General features: G+C 52.6%; 1 protein-coding gene across 1 annotated transcript; it reads left to right on the top strand.

Moving 5' to 3' along the window:
- RGMA (repulsive guidance molecule BMP co-receptor a) lies at positions 1-25,624 on the top strand. The gene is made up of 4 exons (XM_053988838.1): positions 1-282; positions 7,353-7,468; positions 19,351-19,862; positions 22,118-25,624. Exons 1-4 carry the CDS (start codon positions 269-271, stop codon positions 22,811-22,813), a joined length of 1,338 nt encoding a protein of 445 aa, XP_053844813.1. The 5' UTR covers positions 1-268; the 3' UTR covers positions 22,814-25,624.
- The last annotated feature ends 1,874 nt before the right edge of the window (positions 25,625-27,498 follow it).

Below are 27,498 nucleotides of genomic sequence, written 5' to 3'. Positions count from 1 at the left end.
GGAGGGCGATGCGGCTCCCCGCGTCCCGCTGAGCGAGGCCGCTGCACCCCGCCGGGGCTGCCCGCAGGGCGGGGGGCTGCCCGCGCCCCTCGGCCTCCACCCCCCCGCCACCCCCACTTCGACCCTTGGGGGCTTTTACTATTTCATTTCGTTTGGGTTTTATTTTATTTAGTTTTTTATTTTTGTTTTATTTACCCCTCCTGGAAAAAAAAAATACAAAAAAAAGCCGCCGCTGCCTGCACCGACCCCCGCGGGGCTGGAGAGGCTGATGCGGCCGCCAAGGTAAGCGGGGCGGGGGCTGGGGGCCCCCCCGGCCGCATGTCCCCCGGATCCCTGCATGGCCCTTCCTCCTCCGGACCTGTTGAGGCTCCCGGTCCCCTCCTGGCTCCCCCTCCCCGGCCGTTTTTATAAGGAACCTCGATTGTTCCCACTTCCCCTGCCCAGCGCTCCCTGCCCGGCTCGGCGCTAGCTGGCATGCCTGAGGTTATTCATTTATCCTCCCTTCTGATGGTTGCCACTAAAGCTGCTCCCTGCTGCGCTAAGTCAATCGAGTAATTTCTTGCAGACCACTGATGAGAACTGTAAACATCCTCCCCAGTATTTCCCCCTTTCCCTCGGATTGCTCATCCCGGGGCTGATCGCGGTTATCGAGACCGGAGCGGGGACACAAAGCTTTCCCTGAACTCCCCTGGTTGCAAAGTGCTCGGGGGGTTTGCGAGCTCCGAGGTGGGGGGTGATAGCTGGACAGATGTGGGACACTGCTGGGACGGGCACATCTGTGCGCAGGGAGAGGATGGGCAGCTGGAGTGTGGCAGGGCAGGGGGAGCGACTTCGTTCCTGATGTCCTGAGCCCGTAAATAGCCCAAAACCTGCTCCAGGAGACGGTGGGGGGACAGAATAAAGCCCCCAGACAGGACAGTTCAAACGCACCAGCCAGAGCAGCCCCTGTCCAAGCTTCCACTGTGGGACATGCACGTTGCCCTTCCTAAAAATTACATATATTTATGGAAACCGGGCTGCGTTTGCAAGACAGGTGCTTTTTGTTGTGGTGGTGGTTGTGAGGCAGGAGATGAAAGTTTGGTGTTGTTTTGATGTGATTCTTGATTGCTGCCTGTTGGAGTAATTGCATCGCAATTGCTCAGAGGTAGAATCAATTTCCCCAAATTGAGATTTTAATGGGAGCTCGCAAGCTGCTGTTATGTCATGTGGTTTAAGGCGGCGTTGGATTGCATTTATTTTATAAACTGGATACTTTCGCAGGCGGCGCAGGGATAACAGCACCACCCAGTGGGGCCGCAGCCCCGGCCCAGCCCAATCCCAGTCCAGCCCAGTACCATCCCAGTTCACCCCAGTCCCAGCTCAGCTCCAACCCTGCCTTAGTCCCAGCTCAAGCCCCAGCCTCAATCCCAGCCTTAATCCCAGCCCAACCCTAACCCAACCCAGCCCAGCCCCGAGCCAGGCACACCCGGGAGGACTCCTAGTGCCAACTCCAAGATGCTCCCCCTTCAGAAAAAACTCCCGTTTTCGTTTGCCAAAATATCCAGAGAAGTACTGGATTAAAGTTGTTTGGGTTTGGGGGCTTTTTCCCCCATAAGAAGGAATGTCTCTTTCTCAGCTATTCAGGACAAAGTTTTAAATCGGCTGAGGTCACTGTCACTCAGTGTCTCACAACTGAGAACACAGGAAAGGCACCCTGTGTTGGGTTGTATTTCTGGCCACTGCTGCCACGAATTGACAGAAGGAGACCTGGCAAAGGGCAAAGCTGATTGGGTTTCACAGAGCTTTTTCCAGAGGATCCTTCAAACACCCCTTGCTCAAAGGGCTGCAGATGTAGGCTTGCAAACATGCAAGCCTACCACCTTTAACGATGCCATCTCCCACCTTTAAATAGGATCGAGGAGGTGTCCTTAGCTGACCTGTCAGTCAGAGGAGGGGAATCAGTGGGTTATGTTTGCACTTTCTCGAGTTGTCAGGAGCTTTTAAAAGCAGCAGAGAAAGACTGTCCCATCACACAGACTGGCTTCTGTCTCTGCTGATAAGCACACAGTTCTCTGCAATTCTTCTGGTTTCCCTGCCAGGGGAATCAGAACTAGATGATCTTTAAGGTCCCTTCCAACTCCAGCCATTCTGTGATTCTATGATTCTGATCATTTTTTGGCAGTTCAGACTTATCCATCTTTTCTGCTGAGCTGACATTTGGCCATTTGAACTTGCTCTAGGGAACCTCCCAGCCCATCTTCTATTTTTGCTTAAAGGGGAGCCCAGATGTGAAGATTCACTACAGAGATATTACTTGATATCTACCCCAAAGGGGAGACTGGGCCAGGAAGACCAGCTCCCTGCAGAGAATTAAATATACAGATGGTGAATTCCAGCCAGCCCTCCAAACACTGCTGAAGAAGGGATGGTTACATGCTCCCATGTGTAGAATTAGGCCTCATACCCCCCCAGGCCTTTGCAGGCAAGGGAAAGGGAGAGACACAAATAAATGTTACAAGTAAAAAAAAAAAAAAAATGTGATGAACTCTATTTGCCTTAAAATATCCCTGCTTGTTTTGCTTTCTGTCATGGGTGAGACTGTAAGTTTTCCACCAGCCCATCTTCCCTTCCCCTTATGCAGCCTGGCTGTTTTTCAGCATTTAGAGGTCACTTTTATGGCTGTAGGCTTGGAGCAGGCAATTTGAGGAGAGAAGGTTACCCACTGTGACTTCAGTGGGGGTTGCTGATAATCAGTTAATCTGCAGATGCGAGGATGCAGGTCAACAAAGAGTTCTTACATTTCATTTACTGGTGGCACAAAGCTGCATTTTTTTTCCACCTTTCACAACTGGCCTCTTTTTACACAGCCAGGTTGGTGAGGCTGATATTCACAGGGGCAGCTGTGGGAAGGAGGATTTAGATAAACCAACAAACTCCTCTCTGCACTTTGCTACGCAGGAATGGGTTGCTTCTCAAAGCCCAGCTCTGTGCCATCCTCTCTGCCTGCCCCATCCAGCTGATGCCAAAATTCAGTGCAGGGCACTAAGGAGATCTTGGGTGGACATTTTCCTGCTCTACCTGCAAGGAAGCATTGGCAGGGAGGGGGTTTGGATGAGTATTCAGCAGCTTTGGGTGCACAGCTCAGGGACAGCATCTACCTGGTCAGCCAGGGAAACTGTAAAATGATACAAAAATGGACTGATGAGTAAAAGGAAAGTCTTTAAATTTAATTGCAGGTATCAGAGGTGGCTGTTAGTGCATAAAGATGTTGGGGTATTTTTGGTTCTTATTCAGAGGTTTTTTTTTTTCTATAGTGAAGTATTTTTCTTTAGTTCAGTGCAAAAATGTTTGCTTTTATTTTCACAAACATTTTGGGATCAGTTGTCAAACTTCTCCAGGCAACAACTTGGGGGTTTCCATTCCAAACTTCCTTTCTTCCTCCTTTAAGGAGCAGCTTGTTTTTTGCTGCTCACCCCAAACACACACATATCCCTGCAGAGTGTTTCAGGATTAACTTCCTGCAGGAGTGATTATGGCTTATCCCAGACAGGCCAGGAGTTGAACACCGTGTCCTGAGGCAGAGCAGGAGTGTGGAGATAGTGGTGTGAAAAGTGGCCACACAAAAAGTTCATGGGAGAGTCAAGAGCAGACCAGGAGCTCCAACATCCACTCCTCTAACTACTAGTTGCAGCCCTCAGAAATACCCATGTTTACTGTTTTAGCCATATAATTACAGGTAGTGAATGATTCCATTAGGAAGGCTGTAAGGGGAGCCCTCATCTGCAAACCTCTGGGTTCAAATCAGCCACATTCACTCAGCCCCACTGAAGCCCACAGCCACGCAGGGCAGAGAAAAGGAAAGTTCAGCCCAGCGATCCCAGCTGAGTGTCCCGTGGGAACTGTGACTCCTCCAGCATCCTGCAAATACCTCGGAGAAGGCTGTGATTTGCATGTCACCCCTCCACAATGACACCAAACACGGCAACAACGTGCAGATGACCACGGAGGTGCCTGTGCCCCGGAGCTGAGCCGCTGCAGTGGTTGCATGTCAGCGGTGGGTGGTTTCCCACATTCTGTTTGCAAGGAGATCAACGCTGCCTGAACAGGGAGTCCTGGATGGGCTTTGAGAAGGAAAGAAGTCGGGGGAAACGCAGTAGCTCCACATATCCCAGCCTAGATATCCCCATGAAGCAGGGCACAGATCTGAATTTCACACAGTCTCTGATTCAGTAGGTGATTTAAAGTCCAGAGCTTTGATTCAGCTAAACAGAAAGGTGAAGTTTATTTCTAAAACGTGTAAGGGGGAGCAGGATTTCAGAAACACACCTTATTTGGGGCCTTTTCCTCCCTGAAGTTACGGCTTGGACACATCTGTTGTTTTCTCCAGCAAAATCCGCTGCTTTGATCAGTGCCAAGAACAGCAATCCCATTTGCAATGCATGATGCAACGGAGCAAAATCAAGGAGAAATTTTTACAAACTGGAGCCAGGGGCACCCGACCGTTGCTTTATAGCAGCACAGTTTTCCCTACACCAAAGGCTGAATTTCCATCAAGGGTCTTATTTTAACTATAATGCCTCAGACTGGATTCCAGGCTATCATTGCAATGTGTCAGCCTGCCCCAAAACAGCAATACCAAAGTGGTGCTTTAGGTCAAACCATCAAAGCAGCCTCGCAGCAGCTATTTAACAGCTGGGTTTTAAAAGTTCGTAATTCAGATGGGTTTTTTTAGTTAAACAGATCATGTTAGATGTCATCAGTCAGGGTAACAGCAGAAATTATGTTTTTCATTTTGAAATAAAAGCAAAAGTTGAGTTGCAAGAGGAGAGGGTAGGAGCAAGGGGAAGGGATTTGAGGTCTGGAGCCCCATCCCCTGGATCTCCTCCCTCCCTTTCCTGGGCTCTCCCCAGCTCACAGACCCTCCCTCTCCTCCCTCCAGGCCCCTTCCAGCTCCAGCTGCCTACACATCCCATCAGCAGGCATTTCTTCTTGGGTGGTAGGAGCAGCTGGCAGGGTTTGGACATATTTGCCCCTGTTTGACATCCCCCACAAAGAGGTGCTTCGAGTCGGCGTTCCTCCCACACTGCCTCTGCTACAGGTCTGGATCCGGCCTGCCAGCTTTCATCTCCTGCCCAGCTCTGCCCACTCTGGCAGCTCCTCTGCACACAGAGCTCCCTCTGACTTTAGTGGACACCGTTTGAGAGCAGCTCTAGGACCAGCAGGACCAAGACAGATATTCCGTTAGGCAGGCAAGGCCACAGGATTTTTGGATCCCATCTGGGTCCCAGATGGAAAAGATGCAGTGTTTTAATTCCTGTTGCAGCCTGGATAAAGCCCCAGAGAAGCTCCTCCTTAATTTGGAGGCATGGGGGCTCGCTCCCCTCATGGAGAAATATATATGTGTTAAAAGATATCTTTGCTTCTTGGATATTTATTCCCATCTCCTCTTCCTGTTTGTTATTTGATATTTGTTGTACTGGATCACAGATTCAATCTGTGACGGGGAGGAGATCACAAACTCTTATTAGAGACTTTAAGCCACGGTCACTTGAAAAAGCATGCTTAAGGATGTTTATGAGCGAGAAGAGGAGGTTTCCAAGAATAATTAGAAGAAATGTCAAGGAGTATCCCAGCCTATACCAACCTGCAGGAGGAAAGTCACATGGTCTTACAGAGTTGGGAGATGGGTGGTGTAAAACAACCAGCATCCTTTTATTCTTTGTGTAAGAACCCCAAAAGGAAGGAGATGAAACATCCGGACGGCAAGGGGACACGCCATCAAAGGAGAGCTAATGATCCAAAACACGGAAGTTATTAAAGCCTACACCCGTGGGCACCCTCATTCAGAAGTGGTCTTAGTTCACTGTGGCTAAAACATCCCTCAAGGGAAATTTTTAAGAGATCCAAGCTAAGTGGATGCCTTCCTCCTGGCCTAGCCCTCTCATGGGTGGCACAGACCCCTGGGATGGTGGGGATGCAGATCCAATCTGCTCACCTCCGCACGCTGTAGCATTTCAGGAGGAAGAGAAGAGCAGGATCTTGAAACCCAGCAGGCAAACGCCTGTGAGCTCCAAGCTGCTGTTGCATCTGATGGTCTGTGAGCAGGCAGGGTTCTCCCAGGGTTGGTGTCTGCCTGGGACTGCCCAGAGGGTCTCTGAGGAAGGCTTAAAAGTGAGAACCTGGGACAACCCTACCAACATAATTGGTGAGACTTTCCCCCAGTGAACATCCAGGTCTGTAAGTGGGCTGGTGGTGCAGAGGAGGCAGTGGGAGTGGTCCTGAGCGAGTTTAGGTATTGTTACTCATCTCCATCAGTCCTTGGTGGGCTGGCACCTGGATTTGGGTACCTGACAGCCATGCCCCTATGAAAGGAGTGCCAGTCTAATGATAAGGACCTATGAGACTTGCTGTTTCTGAGTCACCTGGGGTTACTTCACTGCTGCCAGTGCAGGTGCGGGTGAATTACCTGGAACTGTTGTGAAACTCTCACCTACCATGGTGCCAGGGCTGGGAAGACATGGAGGAGCTCCATGTGCTGGGGTACGCCATCCCCCAGCAGGCTGGAGACCTCAGTGTCGCTATCACAACCCCTACCCCACACCAGCTGCATAAAGCCTCCCTGCCTCAGTTTCTCTCCTCTGCTGTATGACAGCACCTTTACCCCAAACTGCTTAAGTTTTGGGCCCAGGATCCCAGGGCCAGGTTACCTTGTTCTTTGGATCAAAGGGCTCTTGGTAGGCCCATGGGAGAGGGGCAAGGAAGGCACAGTGGGTGTTGAGACCCGATGGGGTGGGAGAAAGCCCCTCTCCCAAACTGCCACTGAGCTGCGATGATGGCACACGTCAAGAGCCCTTTCCGTTACCCATCCTGCGTGAGACCACCGCCACCCCCTTCCCCCGGGGCACGGGAGAGCTTGGCGGCTCCATCCCCAGCTCCAACCCCCCGGCCCGGCTCTCCCCGGCTCTTTCTCGCCGCTCCCTCCCTGCCCGGCTTCCATGGCCGCGGCCGCTCCCGCCCCTTCCCGCAGCATGGCCGGGGAGGCGGGCGCGCTCGGAGGAGGAGGCGCACAGGAGGATGCAGGCATTGGGAGGCAGCGGGATGATTGATGGCTGGGGCTGGGTTGCGATGGGAGGGGACGGAGAGGAGGAGGAGGAGAAGAAGGAGAAAAAGTCTGTGTAATCTTTCAGTGCAGAGCCCGGAGCTGGGGCCGCCCGTGCCTGCCGCGCTCTGCGGAGCCATGTGGGGCTTTTGATTTCATTTTTTTCCCCCAAGTTCTTTTGATTGATTGATTTATTTTTTCCTTTTTTTCTCCCCTTCCTCTCTTCCTTTCTCCCTTTTTTTTTTTTTTTTCCCTTTTTAAACTCTTCTTCCAGGGAGAGGATAGTGGTTAAAGCTCGAGCTGGATGGATGGGTATGGGGAGAGGGGCAGGATCCACAGCCCTGGGACTTTTCCAAATCCTCCCTGTCTTTCTCTGCATCTTCCCTTCAGGTAAGGAACAGCCTCTTTATTTTGCAGACTTTTTCCTTGTGTTTCTAGCAGCCCTTGGATCGCCGCCCCCGTTCCCCTGTCCCTGGGCCTCTTTCCCTCTCCCTCTCCTCGCAGCAGTTTGCCACATGTTTAAAATAAGCAAGTGGGGCTCAGTTTTGGTGCGTGCACCCCCAATTCCCCGTTCCCCAAGCAGTTGCGGTGGGTGTTTCTCCTTGACCTCATCTTCTTTGTCTCCCCGCTCCTCATCCCACAAGGAAGGAGATGGTGGAAATCAAAGCGGCGAAGGCAGCCGGGAGGTGTTCCTGACAGCGCCAGGTTACCTTGTTCTGCCCTTCCCGGGTGCCGCGAAAGGAAGGGGGGACACTGGTGGGGTGACCCACCCATGAACACCCCCATCCGAAATTTCTGCCGTGAGAGCGCTGGGCTCCACGCTCCGAGCCCCCGCGGAGGGCAGAGCCGGGGAGCGGTCGCGGAGGGGCTCGGGGGGGGTCGTTGCGGTGTGATTTGGGATCGCTGGGGGCCCGGGGGTCGCACGGCCCCGGCGGGGGGAGCGCGGCCGCGGGGCGCACCTGGGCGGGCGGGCGGGGGATGCGCGGGCGCTCCGGGCGGCCGCCCCTTCTCCCTCACCGCCCCACGGCTCTGGGGGCTCAGCAGCCTCGTCTGCTTGGAAAACTTGCCCTGGCTGGGCCGGGAGCTGTTGTGCCGTCCGAGGGCGGGATGGCAACCAAATGGTCCCGCGAGCATCGGCACCCCCGGCCGGCCGCTCGCACCCGCCGCGGGGCTCGGCCCCCCCGCCGCCCCCGGCCCCGATGTTTGTATTGTGTCAGAAAAGGGGAGAATTTCAGAATTACAGCTGAAAACGCCATCTGTTTCCAATGAATCCCCCATAGTTTTTCACAATGTTTTTGGCAGATCTCTGCCTGCAAATTCCTTCAAGCCCTGAGTGCTTGTTTTTGTTGGGGGAGGGGAAACCCAGTCCACAGAGGCGGATTTGTTCCTTCCAAAACTCTCCAGTTTCTTTACCTCTTTTTTTTTTTTTTTTTTTTTTTTTTCACTTGCAAGGGGGGGAAAATGGAGAGAAAGCAGAAGGGAGAAAGGGAGATTTAAACCTTAGAGTTTTTCTTTCTCCCTTTTTATTTTAGTAAAGCTTTCATTTAAAAAAAAAATTAATTCATTAATTTTTAAATCGCCTCTGCCTTTCTTTTGCATAACCGTAGGTGAAGTAGTCTTGCACACACATGTAGGAAATAAATAAATAACTGCTTTACGCCCTTCCTCCCATCTTTGCCCTCTTCGCCCTCTTCCAGGAAGACCTTTTCAGCGCTGCCCTTAGTACTGAGGTGTCTCTCTGAACCCCAGTTTTCCCATGAAACTTCCCAGCAGGCTGGAAGCTGAACCCCCTGGTTTTTTTCTGGAAACTCTGGAGCTGCTCCCGTATGTGTTGCTTAACGCCCTTTTTGGAGCGGTTGAGTTGCAAAGCGTCGAGGCTGTGAGATTTACGGTGCAAGAAAGAACTTGATAGGAGATCTGGCTGGCTGCTTTGTTTGATTCTCCCTTCAGCAGTCAAATAAGGTGCAAAGAACTGGCAGAACGAGGCGATCCAGAGCCCGCGGGAGCGGGGCGCAGGCGGAGACGGGGCTCCCCGTGCCGTGGGCTGGGAGCAGGCTGGGGGCTCTTTGAAAGCTTTGTGGGTGGGAAGGTAGGGAGAAGGGGGGATTTATTCCCTGCCATATTCTTTTGCTCCTTTTTCCCTATGCTTCCTGGGAATTTGTGGGTTCCCAGCAGGTTCCCAGCACCAAGGAGGCTTCGCACCCCTCCTGGGAGCCCCAGGTGAGCAGGGCTGCTGGAGGCTGCCCAAGTGGGCGCTCGGCGTGTCAGATCAGTGCCTCGCTGAGTCCTGCCCTATTTATTTATTTGTTTAACCCCCCCTACGCTCACAGCCCGGGCTGGATTCCCACTTGTGCTGCTCTCACACTGATGGCTTCGCCCTGCTGCCTCCTGGGCAGCCCCCACCATCCAGTACCCTTGGGCTGGGTGCTCTGGCCGTAGGTCAGGGTGACCGTGAGGCAGCTGGGGAAGGAGGTCTGGGCAGAGCACGCCACTGCTGACAGTTTCCTTGGCAGAAATTCTCCTTAGAGCTTGTGCCAAGTCCAAGTGTTGGATGCTCATGGGTGCTCTCCCAGCTGAGACCCTGATCTCCTGGGTGAACCAAACCTGTGCCTCCCAGTACAGGCTGTGCTTAGTTTTCTTGCAAATCCTTTTGTACTTCCAAGATCTGGCTCTGGGTGTTTTTGCCTCAGGTGTGGCAGGCTCAGGTTTGCTTTTTTTTTTTTTTTTTTTCTGTTTGTTTCCAGCTTGGCTGTTTTGGCTGTAATACACTCCTGCCTCCATAAAAATCTGGAGTTTTCTGCTCTTGGTCCATCCAGGCAGTGCAGCAGTTTCCAGATAAGGATCCAACCCTATTGGAGGTGTATGAGGTAGTCAATAAATGGCTTTTGTCTCAGCAGCAGGGAGGTGATGGCAGCATTAAGCCAAAATTGAGATGGGGCCTTAGAGGCTAAAATAACCCCCGCAGTGCTGTGAACATGGAGCCCATCCTGGGGAAGGTGGAGGCAGGGGAGGAACGCGCCTGTGCAGGATGTTGTCAGGGCAGAGAAGAAGGGAGGGATTCAAACGTAAACCTGGAAATATTTTGGCTTCCCTGTTTTGTTGCAAGCTTGGAGCTGGTCTCGTACTTGGAACAGGGAGTTCTCTACCATTGCCAGCAAGGCACGTTGTGGGGCTGGAAGGAGGCGCCTTGTTTTTATTGTAGATGGGGTGGATATGTTGCTTTTTTCCACATAAAACAGTAGAATTCCTGGCCCTTGGTTACTGGGCACAAGGCAATGTTAAGAGTGACTTTGGGTTTATCATGGGAACAGTGGAGGTTTCTTTCTTTGTGGCCTGGACAGCTGTGCTGAGTCGGATGTGCACATGAAAGTGCTCACAGGGCTGGGCAGCCATAAAAACTTCCTGACCTGGGGGCTCTTCTTGGGCTCTGCCCTGACCTGCTGTCCCTGGAGAGCCAGGCTGTGGCCTCAGTGACAATGAGTTCTGTGGTCTCTCTTCTGGCTCCCTGATGGGCACACCCCATAAAGCATCCGTAGGCTCTGGCACGGCAGTGTGTGGCCCAAGCAAGCCCCTCTTCAGTCCTTCAGGGGATCCCACAGCCAAGCCCTACTGCTCCCAAGGGATAAGTGTTGGTGAGACAGTGAAAGAGGTCAGAGACAGAGGCTTTTGATCCATCTGGATGAGTTTGATTTAGTCTGATCTGCTTTTCCTATTGGAGCAGACACCAGACTTGGAGTAAGGGAGAGTGTAGGAACCCAGGACCAAAAGAGCCTCAGGGTCCCAGGTGGTTTGAAGGGGGCTGGGGTGAGCTCAGGGCTGCTGGAATCCAGGAGTGATGTGTGCTGGGGTGACTGAGAAGGGTTTTTGGGGAGGATGGGGGTTGTGTGGAGATGCAGCTGTGGTGGGCAGGTGAGAGGGTGCCCTGGCCTGTGTCTGGCTGTCCTTGCAAATTCCATCCTGATGCCACAGAGCAGGAGTGAGCTGTGCAGGCAAGGTCCTGCCTGACCATGCACAGCATCCAGAGTGCACTTGTTAGAGGAGAGCTCCTAAATGCCTTTAAAAAGCTCTGTAGCTTGCACTTGGCAGCTACTGGGATGAAAAGAAGAAGATATTTATTCCCTTGTCTGTGAGCTCTCAAAATAACAGTGCGTTCGATTGTAGCCTCAAGATTGCTTTGCACTCAAGTGCAGCCCGGCTGAGTAAATCACTGCTCCACCAGCTGAAATTCCTGCAGCAAGGGGGAGAATTGAATTATAGCCAACTGCAAAACCAGATGCCATCCCCTTGATGAAGTCATCGGGCTCTCACTGCAGAGAACAAGCTGGCTCCGACACACACAGAGCCCTGGTAGGCACAGACTGAGCTGCTCTGTCTGTCGGCCTGGCCGTGGTGTGTGGGGTGGCCAGGGTCTCATGTCCCCACAGATGCAGGGACAGCAGGTCCTTCAGAACGGTGTCGAGTCCCACTTTGCACTACATGAGCATCCAGAAGTGTTTGGCCATTCAGTTCCAGTAAGCAGAGCTGTCCCTGACATACAGGTTTTATGGGTCAGGCAGAGAGCAAGCTTCACTTGAGGCCAAAGAATTTTCTCCTCCCTTGGTTTCCTCTCCTTCCTGGACAGCTGTTGACTTTGGTCCCCAAGGCCTTAGTAATGATCTATGGCATTTTGGGTTTTGGACAAGCTACCTTTTTCTCTTGCTGTGTGACACACTCCAGCTGGCCCTTTCTGAGATGACAAGGCATGTGGCAGGACATGACTCTGAACTTTGCCAGCCCAAGTGATGAGAAAGCATCACTGTGCTGGGTTACAAGTGGGGGAGCAGTGGGACTGGGGGAGTGGGTTCCAGTTAGAAAGTTACTTTTTCTTCTTAAAATTAAAACCTGAGTCCAGGAGAGGCAGCATTTAAAAATAAATAAACCTCTGAAAGTCTGTGGCTGTGAAAGATGAACAGATACTGTGGCTTCCATGGGGTATGAGCAATAGGGAGGGAGTCTGGTGCTGGGTGGGAGCCCAGCCTGCAGGAACGGATCCACAGGGTCCCCTGCATCCCCAGGTGAGGCTCCAGAATCAGTCAAGTGTCTTGATGGGCTTGTGGGGCTGCTGCCTTCCAGCCGGGCAGCTGCCACCCCACGCCCTGTGCAAGCCAACGCCTCCAATTGAGATGCCGCAATTTTTTGGCAGACATCTGATTGTATAAATTTGCCTCATCCAGATTTATGTGCTCCGGGCTTTTCTCCATCTCCTCGTTTTGTATCTCATTTACCTCTGCGTTTGAAGGGTTGAAATTTCACAAGAGCACAGCGGAATGATTATTCCTAGAGGGAATCCACACCTGTGAGCAGAAAGCGTTTCCCTGCCAGCCCTGCCGCGGCCTGGGCGAGGGGGAGGAGGGCGAGGGACCCGCTGCCACACCTGGGGGGCCCCCGGGCACTGGTGGGTGGCAGCGCTGCCTTCAAAGGCACCCTGAGAAAACAGCTTTAGCGTGGGGAGAGAAATGTCTGCTGGAAACCTGAAACACTCGGCAGTGGGGGTGGCTGGCACAGGTGACTTTATGCAGGGACCACTTCTCCAGAGGGATGGGGACATGAATGGTGGTGGCTGAGGAGGAAGGTGAGGGTGATGCTTCATGTAGGGCATGAGAGTGCAAATTCACTTCTCTTCCCACGGCAGTCATCTTGAGTGAAAACCTTAACATCCTTCAGTGTCCTCATCTCAAAACTGGACCATTTGCCTGAGGAGATTTACCAGCTCTTGGGAACTGTTGGTGAAAGTGTCTGGGTGCGCTCCCAACGGGGAAAGTCAGGTGTGCAGCTCCAGAACAGCTTCCTAGCCTGCAGCACACTGTGCTGCTGGAGAGCCAGCTTTGTTAGTGCCCATCTGCAGAGGAAGAGTCAGAGCTCACTGCCTTATCGCTTCCCTCCCTGCTTATCCTCCATCCACCAGCTCGTGGAGGAGTAAAACCTGCATCTTCTGAACCACCCACTGGCGCTGCTTCCTCTGAGCAGGCAAAAGCTCAACAGCTGTGGCAACGGCAGCACTAAGGCTCAAATCCCAGGAGGAAGATTCAAGAACAAAGTCAGTGACTCCGTAGCTGCGTTGTCTGTTGCACTGGTTCCCCCTCTCAGCCCATTGTGCCTGCTGAAGTCCCCAAGGTTTGCTGGTAGTTCTCAGAGCAGCACGGCCCTGGCTGGCAGCTCTGGTTGGTGCCCTCTCTGATGGTGTCTGCTCTCCCTTCTCCCTGCACATGGATGCTGAGGTGAGCCTGGAGGAGCAGTGCTGCCTGGGGGGCTGGGGAGAGCTGCCTTGGCTGGCGCGGAGCATGCCGGGCCAGCCGTAAGCTGAGTCTGGAGCCAAAAGAGCTGACTAAGTGACAGGAGCGATCAAGGGCTCCTTCGGCAGCGTGCAGCAGTTTGTGCTGTAGCTGGTGAAGACACTGACTCTGCTGGTTTCCTGCCTGTACTTGCCCTGTGTCTCTGTGATGCCTGCAGAGGAAAGATGGGGGGCCGTGAACTCGGTGCTGAGGACAGAAAGGAGTTGGCCATGGCAGGTCCTCCGGATGACTTAGCGATTGACATGGGCTGAAAAGAAAAATCCTTTTGTGTCCCTCTTCTGACTTCAAGGAACTGGTTTCTCCTTCCACCAACATCCTCTTGAGCAAGACAAGGACTGGGTTAAAGGAAGCTGCATGGTTTGAGGTGCGCTCTGGGGTACATCTAGAATCACTTTATCGTACACAAAGTAGGGCCTTTGCCTGGATTTAATGCATTTGCTGATTTTGCCAGTGGAAATGAGCAAATAACCCCGGCCCCAGCGTGGAAGGTGGCCCCTCTGCACCAACCTCCCCATGCACACCCTTGCAAAATATGAGCCCCAGCTCTTTAAGAGACTCAGGTTTATTTTTCTCCTTCAGTCCCCTCCTCCTGGTCCTCCCCCCACTTCAGTGCAACTGAAACCTGATCTAATCCCTTTGCACATGGGTAATTTATTGGTCTATTGGGCTTTTCTTGATGGCAAATTGCATTGTCTTTCTTCCTGGGTTGAGGCTTTGGAGCAGTTTGCTGCATTCCTGCAGCTCTTTTCTCAGGGCTGATCTTTCACACCCCCTCTGAGCACAGTCAAATCAGTTTTATTGGGCCTCTTTGTTATGCAAACAAGGCAATAATAACCAGGCTATTATTCTGCAAGATTGTGCTTGATTAACAGTTCAAAGGAGGTCGCTGGAAGAGCCCGGCGCTGCCTTCCCGCACAAATCCTTTCACCGAGCTTGGGTCAGGTGGCCCTTGGGTCTTGCTCGCCCCACGGTGCCCCGTGGGGCTGCGGGAGAGCTGTCCCTGCCCATGACATCCCATCCATCAGGGCTGCACCGAATCGCTCCTTTCTCTCCCTGGTGTGACAAGGCGCCGGCTGATCCGTGTCATAAAATAGAATCACAGAATGATTTGAGTTGGAAGGGGCCTTTAAAGGTCACCCCATCCAATCCTCCTTCCAAGGGCAGGGACCTCTTAAATATCTCCGGGGATGGGGCAGCCACCACCACCTCTGTGGGCAACCTGTGCTAGAGTCTCAGCACCCTAACTGTAAAAAAATTCCTTCTTTTTGTCTAATCTCATGACCCTCGTGGGCATCAGGATGTGGGTCCAGCATGGCCACCATGAGGAATGGCTTATGGGGACACCGCCTAGGGTAGGAGCAGCACGATGGGCTGGCTACAAAGCACAGTGTTCATTCCCTCAGTTTTTGCTTGGGACTCCTGATACCTTCCTGGAAGCAATCCCTTGTCCCGTGGTTTTAAGGAGCAATAAGATTTTTTATTTTTTTTTAACTCTTTTGGGTTCATTTTGATGCTGGTGGTGACTGCTGTCTGCCTGTGAGCAGAGCAGCCCCCATCTCCTTGAAGCTGGCAGATGTTGCTGGTATTTAGCACCTTGGAGAATCGTGCCTTTCCTATTGAGGTGTCAGCATAAATATGTTTATTTAGATTACTTAAATAAATATGTGTTTAGGAGCCTAAGTCTGCGTGCTCAGATCTGAGGCCAAAGGTAATTACGTTTTACTGTGTTCTCCAAAAAGGCCCTTTACTGCATGTGTGAGGCTTGCACATCTACACTTCAATCCATGTATTTGGAAAAACGCGGGATGATGTATTTGCATCACATGTGGGTGATGAAATACTTTCCAGCCCGTTAGGAACCAAGAGGATATTAAAAAACATTGCTTAGCAGTGAACACTTTAAAATTAACAGGTCTGGTGAATGTGCATTCAAGAGTCTTAAAAGAATTGGCTTTTGCTTACAGAAATTAATTTCCAGTAATTCTCTTTGTTACAGGAATTACAGGAGAATAGACGAAATGTTGGTTTTGTGCTAGTTTCCTGTAAGAGCCTGATTTGGGTAAATGAAATCCAGGTTACTTGACACCCGCTGAAGGGAGAATAGGGGGGCAGTGATAATTAAATGTTGTTAAAGTTATATGTGTGCATGTGTTAGAACACTTAATTTGACATCAGGTAATGCAATGTACTGATGGTGAGGGCAGAGCAGTGGGACTGGGGTCGGGTGATACCCCAAGAGCCCTGAGTGTGTGTTTGGTGGTCCGTGGGATGTTGAATGAAGCACCAGGGCTTTCCAAACCCTCAGGAAAAGGTCACAATTCATTCATTGCCTGCTCTATGCGATGTCCTGGTTAAAGGGCTGACCTCGGGAGAGTTGTGAGCTTGTCTTTATCCCGTGTCCTGTCGGGGTGGTTGGCTGTGCAGGAAACACGGCTGCTGGAGGGAGATCTGATGGTGGGGCTGGGCAAACACCTTCCAGCGAGAACTTAAAAGTGCAAACCGTTTAGCTTATCTGGAGGATTGACAAGGGACTTGATTGCAGTGTGTAAATATCTTTGTGGGAAACACACTCGTTACTAACTGATCTTTTACTGCTTTGGAGAAAATCGCTGTGTCTTTTTATGTCCTTACAATGAAGTCAGATAAAATCCACTTAGAAGCAAGACCCGTGTTTTGTAAATGTGATAAACTCCTGAAACAGCCGGCCCGGGGTGGCTTTTCAGTGGGCACAGACCTCCGGAGTCCTCACGGGAAGTGTCCCTGAACAAACGGGGGGTATGGGAGGGGGCTATCCTAGTCCAGGTGGTTTTCTGATTTATTTTTTTTTTCTGGCTTTAACTTTCTGAAACCGTTGGTTTCAAGATAACAAAGGAAATGTTGTTCTCTGGTTTGAGTGGCACCAAGGCCTTGAAAGAAGATCATGAGGGAGGGTTGGGAGGTGGCTTGGGGGGGTTGAATTCACCTGTCTGTGAGATGCAGGCTACTTTGCCATGGACGAGAAATCACCCAGACCTGGGGATGTCTCACAGATCCCAGGAGAGCCTTGCTGGGTTCCTGCTTGAGAGGGATTTGTTTCCATGCTAAGTCATCTGTGGTTGAAAAACAGAACCATTGTGAGTCGATGGAAAATAGATTATGTGAAATTGAATAAACATCGTTTCTTGGCCAGGGTACAAATGAGCCTGCACCACTGTGCCAAAGCTGCTGCCAGAGGGGACGAGGCAAGGCTGCTTGGGAGGGGTAAGGGTCGTGTTTGCTCTCCTCCACAGCCTTTGTCAGCTGTGGTCCCTCCCCAGCTGCATGAGGGATTTGCCACGAGGGTGGCTGGGGAGATGTCCATGGGAAAGGCCAGGCGTGAGCGGCCCCGCTCACACACCGCCCAGCGCCGGGGCACCTGGATTTGGAGATCTGGCCTTATATGGGGCCCTGAGCGAAACAGTCAGAAGGGGACCGGTGCCAAAAGTGGAGCGATAACATCTCAGAGCAGAACGCTCCCCCTTCAGGCGCCGGGAGGAAGGAGATGGGCTTCCCTGCCCTCCCTTTGGTTGGGATTTTTTAATTCAGTACCTTATAAAGTCATGTGTGACCCCAGGCAGGGCAACAGTGAGGGATGCTCAGCATCCCTCAGCACCAGGATGTGCCCAGCACTGGGTGTTGGGCTGTTCAGCAGGGCCCTCTAAGTCCCTAGGCAGCCACAGCTCATGGCTGCATCTCTTCATCCAAGCGAGTGAAGCAAGTCCTTAAAGAGCAAGAGGCAGTGGATTTGTTCCTATTCAAAAAATCCTCTCTATGCAGCGGCTGAAGGGCTGGAGCAGGCAAAGTGCTGCAGCCAGGACTCTGCAAGCTGCCCCCTGGATGGGATGCTTTGTATAGTGCATCCTGGTGCCTTGCTGAGCTGTGGGGTGTGTGGCTCCTGCGTGTCCAGGGATGTGTCCTCCAGCTTCTCCCGGGGCTGTGCGGGCTGCAGTGACAGCACCTTCTGCCACGAGAAACCCCAAGGCATCCTCAAGCTGTACATTAGCATAACAACTAGGAGAGCAATGACTTTAATTGCCTGATGCCACAAGGGTTTGGGATAACCAGCAGTGGTGGCACTGGTCACACTCCTGCGTGCTCTTTTGACTCCTGCCTTCCTTTATGACAGTCCTGAAAAACCACACTCCTGGGATGAACAAGAGAGGGATGTGAAATAATAAACATCTTTAAATTTGACACATACATGCAGAAGACTTAGCAGAAACATGAGCCTATGTCCCAGGTCAGAACCTTGTTGTTGAGTCACTGCTGGTCAATGATGAGTTAAAGGCTTTCCACAGAGCTTCTTGCAGGTTTAAATGGGATGCTGCCAAGACCAAACAGCTCCCGGGTTCTTGGTGCTGTTGCTAGCATCTGAGTTTATTAAACATGAATTTTAAAACTCTGAGGAACCTGTCACCATTTCCTATTTGCACTTCAGTCTTCTTGGAAGCAGAAAGGAGACTGGCTTGTTTCTCACAGCTGAAGTGCTCAGTGTTTTATAGTCTTAAGTCTCCCTTTCTGATTTTCCAGCACCAACTCTGTTTAAGTTTCCAGCACTGTGATGTTTAAAACTCAAACATACTGTTTTCCCTGAAACAATACTGGGTTTTGTAACTTTTTTCTAAACAAATCTGAGATACTTTTGGCACGGATGCCCTCATAAGCTCCTTCTAAACAAGCCCCAAGACAGGAATATATGGGTACGCCTGCAAAAGGCACCATGAAAGCATCTGGAAATGGGGGGGCTTGTCTTCTCCTCCTCCTGCTGCCTTTTCTGCCTGAACCCATCCTGTTTCCAAGTGCTCTGAGGGGGTCGATTAAGAGGAGAGGAAGGAAAATGCCATGAATTTTAAGTAGTGTGCGCCTGGGTTCACCCAGCAAGACTCCAAATTGGCAGGGGCAGAGCAGTGTCTGCGACATTCAGCGATGGCCATGTGCTTTTTGCACAGCTGCTTTCAAGTCTGCTCCAGGGAAGCCACACTGCCCCAGGGAGCAGACGTTGTGTGTGTGGGGAAGAAACAGGATCTGAATTTTCTTTGCCTTCCTCCGCCTTGCCAGGAAGCACCAGGGCTGCGGCTGAGCCCGGCAAAGGCCCTGCAGCCTCTGGCTTCGCCTCTGCCTGGGCACCACACGGCGGGTGGGAAGGGAAGGCGGGGACTCGCTGGCATCCCCGCACCTGCTGTGCCGGTTTTTCTCCTCCACCTCTTGTTCTCCCTCAGCGGGCCATGGTGGGGAACGGGCTCCCAGGGCTGGGCAGAGCCACACAGATGTCAAGAAGGAGATTTTTTGGCTCCTGCTTCTTTCCGGAGGCACAGGGACAAGTACTGCGCCGTCACTGCTGTGGCGTTGGTGATGGTGGGTGGCCTCTGGCTGTGCTGCAGGGTGGGTCATGGCACTGGTCCTGCTCTAACCTGGGCACAGTGGTTGTGATGCTGTTCTGTTTTCCCAAGCCCATAGAGGAGGAAAAGGAAGAGAGCTTTGTACTGGTAGAGATCAGTCTGGACACAGTGCCCAGTAACTCACGCAGCACAGAGCTTAGAATGTCAAACCCTAAAAGGGCATTAGAAACCCCATTGCATCTCCCCCCCATATTAATGATCCTCCCTCATCACTGCTGATGAATATGTCCCATTCTTCCACACCATGGTTTCCCCCCATGATCATTCATCTAAAGGCTGGATGTTCTTTCCCTTTTTGGCTTCACTTGGGGCAGATCCTGTTGGTTTCTTTGGCTTTGATGCATGAGAGTTGGGTCATGGGAGAGGGTCACGTCTGGTGAACGAGGCCCTGTCACGCGGCCGGGCCGGTGTCATGAGTTTGGGCAGCGGGAGGAGGATGCGGCCTCTGGATGGGCTGGAGTTGGGCGTCCCACCCGCGGGCAAGCCAGCACTGACCCCCTTGTGTTCTCCTGCCCTCCCACAGTGACATCTCCATGCAAGATCCTCAAGTGCAACTCTGAGTTCTGGGTGGCCACGTCGGGCTCGCACCACCTGGGCGCGGAGGAGGCGCCAGAGTTCTGCACGGCGCTGCGGGCCTACGCGCACTGCACGCGCCGCACCGCCCGCACCTGCAGGGGAGACCTGGCCTACCACTCGGCCGTGCATGGCATAGACGATCTCATGGTGCAGCACAACTGCTCCAAGGATGGCCCCACGTCCCAGCCCCGCCTCCGGACATTGCCCCCCGGGGACAGCCAGGAGCGCTCCGACAGCCCCGAGATCTGCCACTACGAGAAGAGCTTTCACAAGCACTCGGCCGCCCCCAACTACACCCACTGCGGGCTCTTTGGGGACCCCCACCTCAGGACTTTCACGGACACTTTCCAGACCTGCAAGGTGCAGGGGGCTTGGCCGCTCATAGACAATAACTACCTGAACGTGCAGGTCACCAACACGCCGGTGCTGCCTGGCTCCTCGGCCACTGCCACCAGCAAGGTGAGCCTTGTCCCCCTGGACAGAGGTGGGCGAGGGCAGAGAGGCTTCAGAGCAGCCTTTCGTTCCTCCGTGTCTTCCCCCATTTCCATATCTCCTTGGGGAGGGTAAGACAGAGCATGAGCTCTTCAGAATTGGAATGTCTGGCCCTCAATATCGGATGTCCATCCTTTTTTTGTCCTCAGCCTTCACTGAAATGTGGTTTCTTGTTGAGCACATCCAGCCCCATCACAGTGAGCAGGCTGAGGTGCTGCATCTCAGGGGGCCTTCGTGGCCAAGCCAGGTATTGCAGATTAGGAGGGCTCCCACTTTGGGACTCCGGGTTTCTGTGAGCAGCCAGATCAGAAATGATGCTGGCACCTCTTGGGAGACCCCCAAGGCCCAAGCAAACCCAGGACTGCCCTCCAGGGAGGCTCCAGCTTGCAGGAAAAGCCTGGAGGGAGCTGAGCTCCTCAAACTGCCTTCCCCTCTACCCAGGCTTGTAATCGTCTCTGTGGTTTGCAGCCAAGTCAAGACATTTTGTGGGGAACAGTCTGTTCTGGAGGTGCTTTGGCAGACTAAATAAACATCCTGAAGGTACAAGGCAAACACAGAAAGCCCAAGTGAAAATGTGCTGCTGTGATACAGCAGGACTTGTGTGGCACAGCCTCAGCTTCAGGAGGGACCTGGAGCTGAGGAACTGTTGTGCTGCCCCTGGTGCACAAGCTCTAAAGCTAACAGGGCACTTTTTGTGCCAAAGAAAATGGGAGGCTCAGCAGGAGGCATCCTCTTGCTTTTGGAAAATGTCCTGTCTTACCATGTCTGGGAGTTCTGCTTCTCCCTGTGTGTGGGGAGAGAAGAGAAGCACGTTTAGAACAAGGGATGCTTCTCTGCTCTGGATATCACCCCTTTATCCTGAGCTGGAACTGGCAGTGAGGTTCTGACCTGTCTCAGATAAACCCCCTAAAAGATACTTAATGATGCTCTGATGTCCTTACCTGCTAAAAGACATCAAAACCTGCTGAAGCTTGCAAGGAAGTCTGGCTTGAGGAAAGTGGTTCTTAAGGATCCCAGGACCTGCTGGGATCGCAGGATCACCATCTTAATTGAGCCTTTTCTCTTATCTGCCTCACAGGCTTGTGGTGAGGAGGGATTAGTCATGAGATCTGCAGCGTGAGCTGTGGGAAGCACTGCTGTGGGCACTGTGCTGCTGGAAATGATGGGAGCACTCAATCCTTGGGGCTCTTTGTGTTCTCTGCTCTCTTCTCCAGCCCCACCCTGCTCTGGCCAGGTCTCAGTCTCCCCCTTCATGGGGCCCACGTGGCAGGAGGTCCCCTTTGCCACTTGTTCCTCATGGGCAGAAAGGTGCAAGAGCAACTCTGCAAGAGCTGAAAGAGCGTAGTTTGTACTGTTTGTACATGCAAATTCTACTCATCTTCCTCCCCAGGTCTTCCCTCCAAAAGCCAGGCCAGCAAGGGAAGAGCAAGCACTGTGAGGTCCTTCTGCTGGAGGGGGCCTGTGTTTGAGCCCAGCCAGGGGTGAAGGAGGCATGTTGGGCTTTGTTTGTGTCATAGAATCATAGATTCATTAAGGCTGGGAAAAATCTTTTAAAATCGAGTCCAGCCATTAACCCAGCACTGCCAAGGCCACCACGAAGTCACCCCTAGAAGGGCCATCCTGCTGGAACAGGCTGAACACATGTGTGCCTGTGGGGTTGAGATGGAGCAGGACATGTTTGAGGGCCCGTGGGAGAAATCCTGTTGGTCTGCAATTGGTTAGGGAAACAAATTGGTCCAGCCCTTGGGATGTAAATGTCATGGCAGTCAGAAGAGAAGTTCCACCGCCTCCAAGGGAGTCAGGGCTCATCCCTGCTGCCATCTGCCAGCCCTGGAGGCGAGGCAGTGCTGCGTGCACGGGCATGCTGCCACAGGCCTGTGAGTAGGGATACTCCACCCAGCTCCAGCTGCAAGGAAGCTCCTGTGCTGGGTCTGGAGATAACAGGCAGATCCAGGTGGTGCATTCAGTCAAGCTTCTGGGTCTTGGATCTCTACACAGTGTCTTCACCCTTTGGCTGGAGCACGATCACTGTGTCTGGGGGGCTAAAAAGTCAGGGCCACTTCTTAGGATGAAGGACCGTGAGCCTGAAGGTCACGCTTCTGTCTGGACTTCAGCGTCCAGTCTTTCCACCTCCCACCCCACTGCAGTGTGTGCTCTCAGGTGGCTGTGTGCTCTCAGGTGGTCGTCACTGGCCGTAACCATGCTCCTTTCCTCCCCCACAGCTCACCATCATCTTCAAGAGCTTCCAGGAGTGTGTGGATCAGAAAGTGTACCAGGCAGAGATGGACGAGCTCCCCGCTGCCTTTGTCGACGGCTCCAAGAACGGAGGGGACAAGCACGGAGCCAACAGCCTGAAGATCACAGAGAAGGTGTCGGGCCAGCACATCGAGATCCAGGCCAAGTACATCGGCACCACCATCGTGGTGAGGCAGGTGGGGCGGTACCTCACCTTCGCCGTGCGCATGCCGGAGGAGGTGGTCAACGCCGTGGAGGACCGGGACAGTCAGGGCCTCTACCTGTGCCTCCGTGGTTGTCCAGTCAACCAACAGATTGACTTCCAGACCATCCGCTCGGCTCAGGCCACGGAGGGTCGTGCCCGTAGGAAGGGGCCCAGCCTGCCCGCCCCCCCCGAGGCCTTCACCTACGAAACGGCCACGGCCAAGTGCAGGGAAAAGCTGCCCGTGGAGGACCTCTACTTCCAGTCCTGTGTCTTTGACCTCCTCACCACGGGGGATGTCAACTTCATGCTGGCTGCTTACTATGCCTTTGAGGATGTGAAGATGCTTCACTCCAACAAAGACAAGCTGCATCTCTATGAAAGGACACGGGTTCTGACCCCAGGCAACACGGCTCCCACGGGAACACATCCCACCCTCTGGGTAGCACTGCTGTGTTTGTGTTGGTTGTGTTTGTTATAGAGGTTTGCTCCTTCACACCTTGGAGAGAAGGGAAAGGGGAGCAGGAGGCAACCAGGGATGAGATGCAGGTGTTGGAAAACAAGAGGTTGGACATCAGAGCCACGTGGGTTGTCCTCAGACCTCAGTCTCTCTCTCGGTGCAAGTCCTCCACCTTCCCAGCTCTTGCCTGGGAGGAATGTGCTGCCAGTGGGACCAGTCAGGAGTTTTTGCTGGACTGTACCTTGTCTGGACCTTCCTCACTTCCCCCTCCTCCTGCTCCCATTTGAGTGGGTGCTGGGGAGCCCTTGTAGCTACTCTGCTTGTAGCGCTCCCCTGGTCCCAGCCGTGCACGTGGTGACTGTGACACTGGCGTGTGTGAACATGGCTTTGCCTGCAGAGAGCAGAGCCCACGAGGAGGGCATGGAGCAGTGAGACAGGACCAAGCCTGGCCAGCACAGCAGGGCAGGATGTCCTGCTCACTGGGGCTGGGCTCTGCTTTTTGGCACGTCCTGCTCTGCCCACAGTCCTGCTGTTGCAGAAGGTGGTGCAAGGGGCCGAAATGGTGGGCAGTGATCCCATGCTTGCTTGGCTGCTGGTGCCAGACACCTTCTGGCTGGAAGGAGGACACGTTCCTCAAGCCTTGGCCTGCATTTTTTGTGGTTCAAAGGCGTCCCCTATTTTAGCCAGTTCACCTGGCTGATTCACTCAGTAGTTTTACTCCTGTCTCCCTTGTCTCTGCGTGGACCTACCGTGGACTCTTGATGGCAATGGGAGAAACCTGGCCAGTATTCAAGCGGTTTCTGCAACTTCTGCCCAGCATTGGATTAGTTCCTCACACCATTCACTCTCTGGTCCCCTGAAACTGGCAGCAGGGCGGCTGCTCAGTGGGAGACCCAACCTGCACCTCCCTCCAGCCCCTCTCTGCCTGTGGCTCGGCCTGGCCCAGCCCTGGGATGGAGCAGGAGCATGGTGCTCTTTTTTTTTGCTGCTAGGTCTCTGCTCTGCTCCCCATCCTGGGGCCGCGACTTGCAACCCCATTGCAGACCAGTTGCACCTTAAGCCCTTCAGGGGATCAGAAATGGGGCAATGTCAGAATTCAGCCAGGAGATGGGATGCAGCAGAGGACCCCCCCCAGCTGCCTCCAGATGTCTGTTCCCTGCCTCAAAACCATCAATAATCTCCTTCCCCCACCATGTAGTGCTGCCCATCTCCTCCACTTCATGTTCCTCTGTGGTTCACCCCATCGCTCACTGAACAAACATCGAGACCACCTTTGGTCTGCGCCTTCAAGACCTCCTGGTGGGTTTCCCCCACCTTTCCTCAGGGGGAAGTTCCCAGAAACAAGCCCCAAAACACGTCATACTTGGGGCCACCTCCTGCTCTCAAAAGGGAGGTCTCTGGGCGTGATGAGACAAGCTAGCACCAAAAGAGGTGGGAACAGGCTTGGTTTGGCAGTCTGAACTGGTGCCAAGAGGCAGCCTGGTGTAAATACTGAACATGACTATTCATTGTGTCCTTACAGCTCTAGAGCTCCATTTGTAAAGCAGCAGAGAAATGCAAACTTGTGTCAATTGATGTAATTTATATTGTCTCTTTAATATATAGAGCCCTGGCATTGATCTCATGTGACTGTACAGATGAAAAGATGTAATTGGTTTTTAAATGTTTAAGGAAAGAAAAGAAACAAAAAGATGTGTTTACTACTTTGTTCCTTGCTTTGTTTGCTGATGCCCCAGATACTCTGTTTAGGGAGATGTTGAAATAAGGATATCACAGTTTGGAGGTGCTGAGAGGAGCAGCCACTGGACCACGGCACCAGACAGTTTCATTTCCCAATGCACTAATGCTCAGCCAGGCTGATTTGGACTTTCTGTTTCCTTTGTTCTAGAGAAAACAAATTTTGATCTTCCCTAGAAGTTTAAAACCCACCTTTTAAGAGCCAAAACCTGTTTCTGGGCAAAGAAGAGGTTTACCCCACAGCTAAATGCAGCTGTGCCCAGCCTCCCTCTGAGCACACAGTGCTGCTTGAAAGCTGCCTGAGCTGGCCCAGCCACAGTGTGCCAACAGGTCAATAATTCCTTAAGACCTCCCCTTCCTATAAAACAATCACCCCACAGCATAACACGCTGTGGTTTAGGGACAGTTTCCATCCAAGGAAAGTCTGGTTATGGCGTGGCCCATTCCCTCTGTCCAGGTGGGTGCTCCAGTGGTGGCTGATGGTGTGAGGTAGTTGGGGTATCCCTATTTTAGAAGCAAACAGTGAAGCACTTTATTTTGGTTGTGTTTGACCCAGTTCTGGTTAAAGGTGAAGTGTGGCCAAGAAGGACCCGATACTTGGAAACAAACAAAACAAAAAAAAAAAAAAAAAAAAAAAAACCCCATAGGCAAAGGGGAGGCATTCTGAAAAGGCTCCCCCAGCTCCTCCCTCCTCCCTGCGCTGAGACCCACGGGAGTATCACCGCGTGTAAATACTGTAAATTATTTATTGAGAGAAACACAAGTAAAGTTTGAGGTTTTTTTGACAATAAACGAGTGGGTCTCACTTTGTTCCCCGTGTGCTGGCTGCATGCAAGTGTTGCCCCATTTCTGCACTCACTCCAAAGCAGCTCTCTTCCACCTGAAGGACCCTCTGAGAGCTCATTTCTGTCCTGAATTCTGAGACTTTCACGCTGGAGTTCAATTTATCTAAAGCCAAAGGAGGCAAAAAGGGGATGGGGGTGAAAATATAGATAATAAACCATTAGAGCCTTGCCTCGCAGGGAAGGGAGATGTGCAGCAATGGAGTCCAAGTGGGTGCCACCACCCTTCCCCTGCTCACCACAGCAGACTGAGGTGAGCAGCCGATAATGGTAATTCCTCCCTTTTGTTGAGCAGCTCTCCTGTCCCAGCTGGGTTTGTTGCTGCCCTCTAATGAGGAAAAACAAAATTGCATTTTTTTTCTGTTAAATTTTCTGGTTTTGAAATCTCATTGTCACAGCAGCTGGGTACAGGGAGATGCTGAGGGCAGGTGGGACACCCACACCAACTCAACATTATTTGGGTTAAATCTGTGCAATGATGCAAATCACAGAGATGTGATTGACATCTGGCCTTCCCCTCCTTCGAAGCCCAGAGAACTGGCAGCGTTTGGAAAGAGCCAAATCCACTTCCTCTGCCAGTCCTTGTATGAGAGCTCAGGTTTAGCCATATGAAATTACTAAACCTGAAATGGCTAAACCTGAGAACTCCTCTACAAAGTGCCCAGAGTGCAGGGGCCAGGGGTCCCCCTCACTAAGTGTTCTGCCAGGAGGTCACCAATGGTCCCCTGCTGTCCAGCCTGGGACAGTGAGCAGGCAGCCCCTGCATGTTCCAGTGGGACAAAGTGCTGATGTGAGGGAATGGTGACCCCTGAGGCACAAGGATGCCCTGTTCCCATTAACCACACAAGGCAGCAAAGCATCCCCAGGAGGTAAGTGGGGAAGGCACAGGCTGTGCAGGGACATTGGTGGTGGCCTTGTGGTTCAGATTGCTCTCCAGACCATGTTCAAGGCTAGTGAGGGGGCAGCCCCTGGGGGATCCAGGGTCCCGTCCCATCACTGTGATGAGCAGCAGCTCAAGTGCCACCACCTGGGGCCTGGGGTGGCTTTCCAGCCCCATTTTGGCTGTGCCTGCCCATCCCCTGGCCTTTGGCCACTGTCTTGGGCTCTGAGCTTCATGTCTGAGTGCTTGGGGTGAGCCAGGACCAGCTGTCTGGGAGCAGCCACAACTGCAGAGTGATGGTGTTCACCAAAAAAATGGGCTTTTTGCTGGGAATCAGCTCCCTATAGAGGGTCTGTCCCAGTGTAAAGCACAGCCCTGTCCCCTCACTGGGGTGGGTGCAAGGCAGGGCTGGGGGTCCTGCTCCCTGTGCCAGCACATGCCTTTGGCACGTACCATGTCCTTATGGATGATACCTTCCTGTGGGACTGACCAGACCTGCCTGGCATGGACAGGTGGAAAGGTCAGGAGGTCATTTCCTCATCAATTTTGAGAAGGCCTTACTTAGGATTGAGCTGTTCTCAGTGTGGTGCTGTGGACATGAGTGGGCAGGACTGAGCTGTGCTGGGGGAGACACCTGGCATCAGGGTGCTCACATCCTTACCTGCCTGCTTAAATCAAAATAAAAACATTTTAAAAGTCACTGGCCTCAGGCAGTGTGGTGGTCTGTTGTTTTGCAGTTTGTTCTTCTGTAGTATGTTTTAATATTCCTTGTTACAAGTTTGTAGTGGTTCAGTCTGTGTACCCCATTTGGCTTCCCTAATGGTCCAGTCCTGAGTTGCTTACCACAGTTTTCCCTGCCAAAATGTGTGTCAATCCACCTGTATTCCTCCCTTGTTCCCTCGTCTTACCCCTGTGTGTCAAAGATAGCACACTCCTTTGGTTCTGGAGTGTTCCCTGTCTGTCATCCCCTCCTCGAAGCAGAATTGGGCAGTAAGGTTTGCTCCCTCCCCGTGTTGGCTTCTATTGGGGAGCCCTTACCCTGCACCCCTCCCCTAATGCCCTGCTATTGGTCAGAGTTGTGTCCTCCCCGTGTTTCCCCCTCCCTATAAAAGTAATCTGTTCAGGTTAAGATTTGTCACTTGCTCTGCCCCGCTCTGAGGTTAGATCCTTGGAGACTCAGACAAGTGTCCCTCCCTTATTCCTGTGCCTCGCTTTCCTCGTTCCCCGTGCCTCTGCTGTGCTGCGCA

Source organism: Vidua macroura, chromosome 12 (genome assembly GCF_024509145.1).
Source record: "Vidua macroura isolate BioBank_ID:100142 chromosome 12, ASM2450914v1, whole genome shotgun sequence".
Classification (NCBI taxonomy): domain Eukaryota; kingdom Metazoa; phylum Chordata; class Aves; order Passeriformes; family Viduidae; genus Vidua; species Vidua macroura.
This window is presented reverse-complemented; position numbering and strand designations above follow the sequence as displayed.

Bases quoted from the DNA above. Each gene is read 5' to 3' on its own strand.
- RGMA (XM_053988838.1), top strand. The intron at 7,469-19,350 runs GTAAGGAACAGC...GCCCTCCCACAG, and splicing joins TCTCTGCATCTTCCCTTCAG to TGACATCTCCATGCAAGATC. The intron at 19,863-22,117 runs GTGAGCCTTGTC...CCTCCCCCACAG, and splicing joins CGGCCACTGCCACCAGCAAG to CTCACCATCATCTTCAAGAG.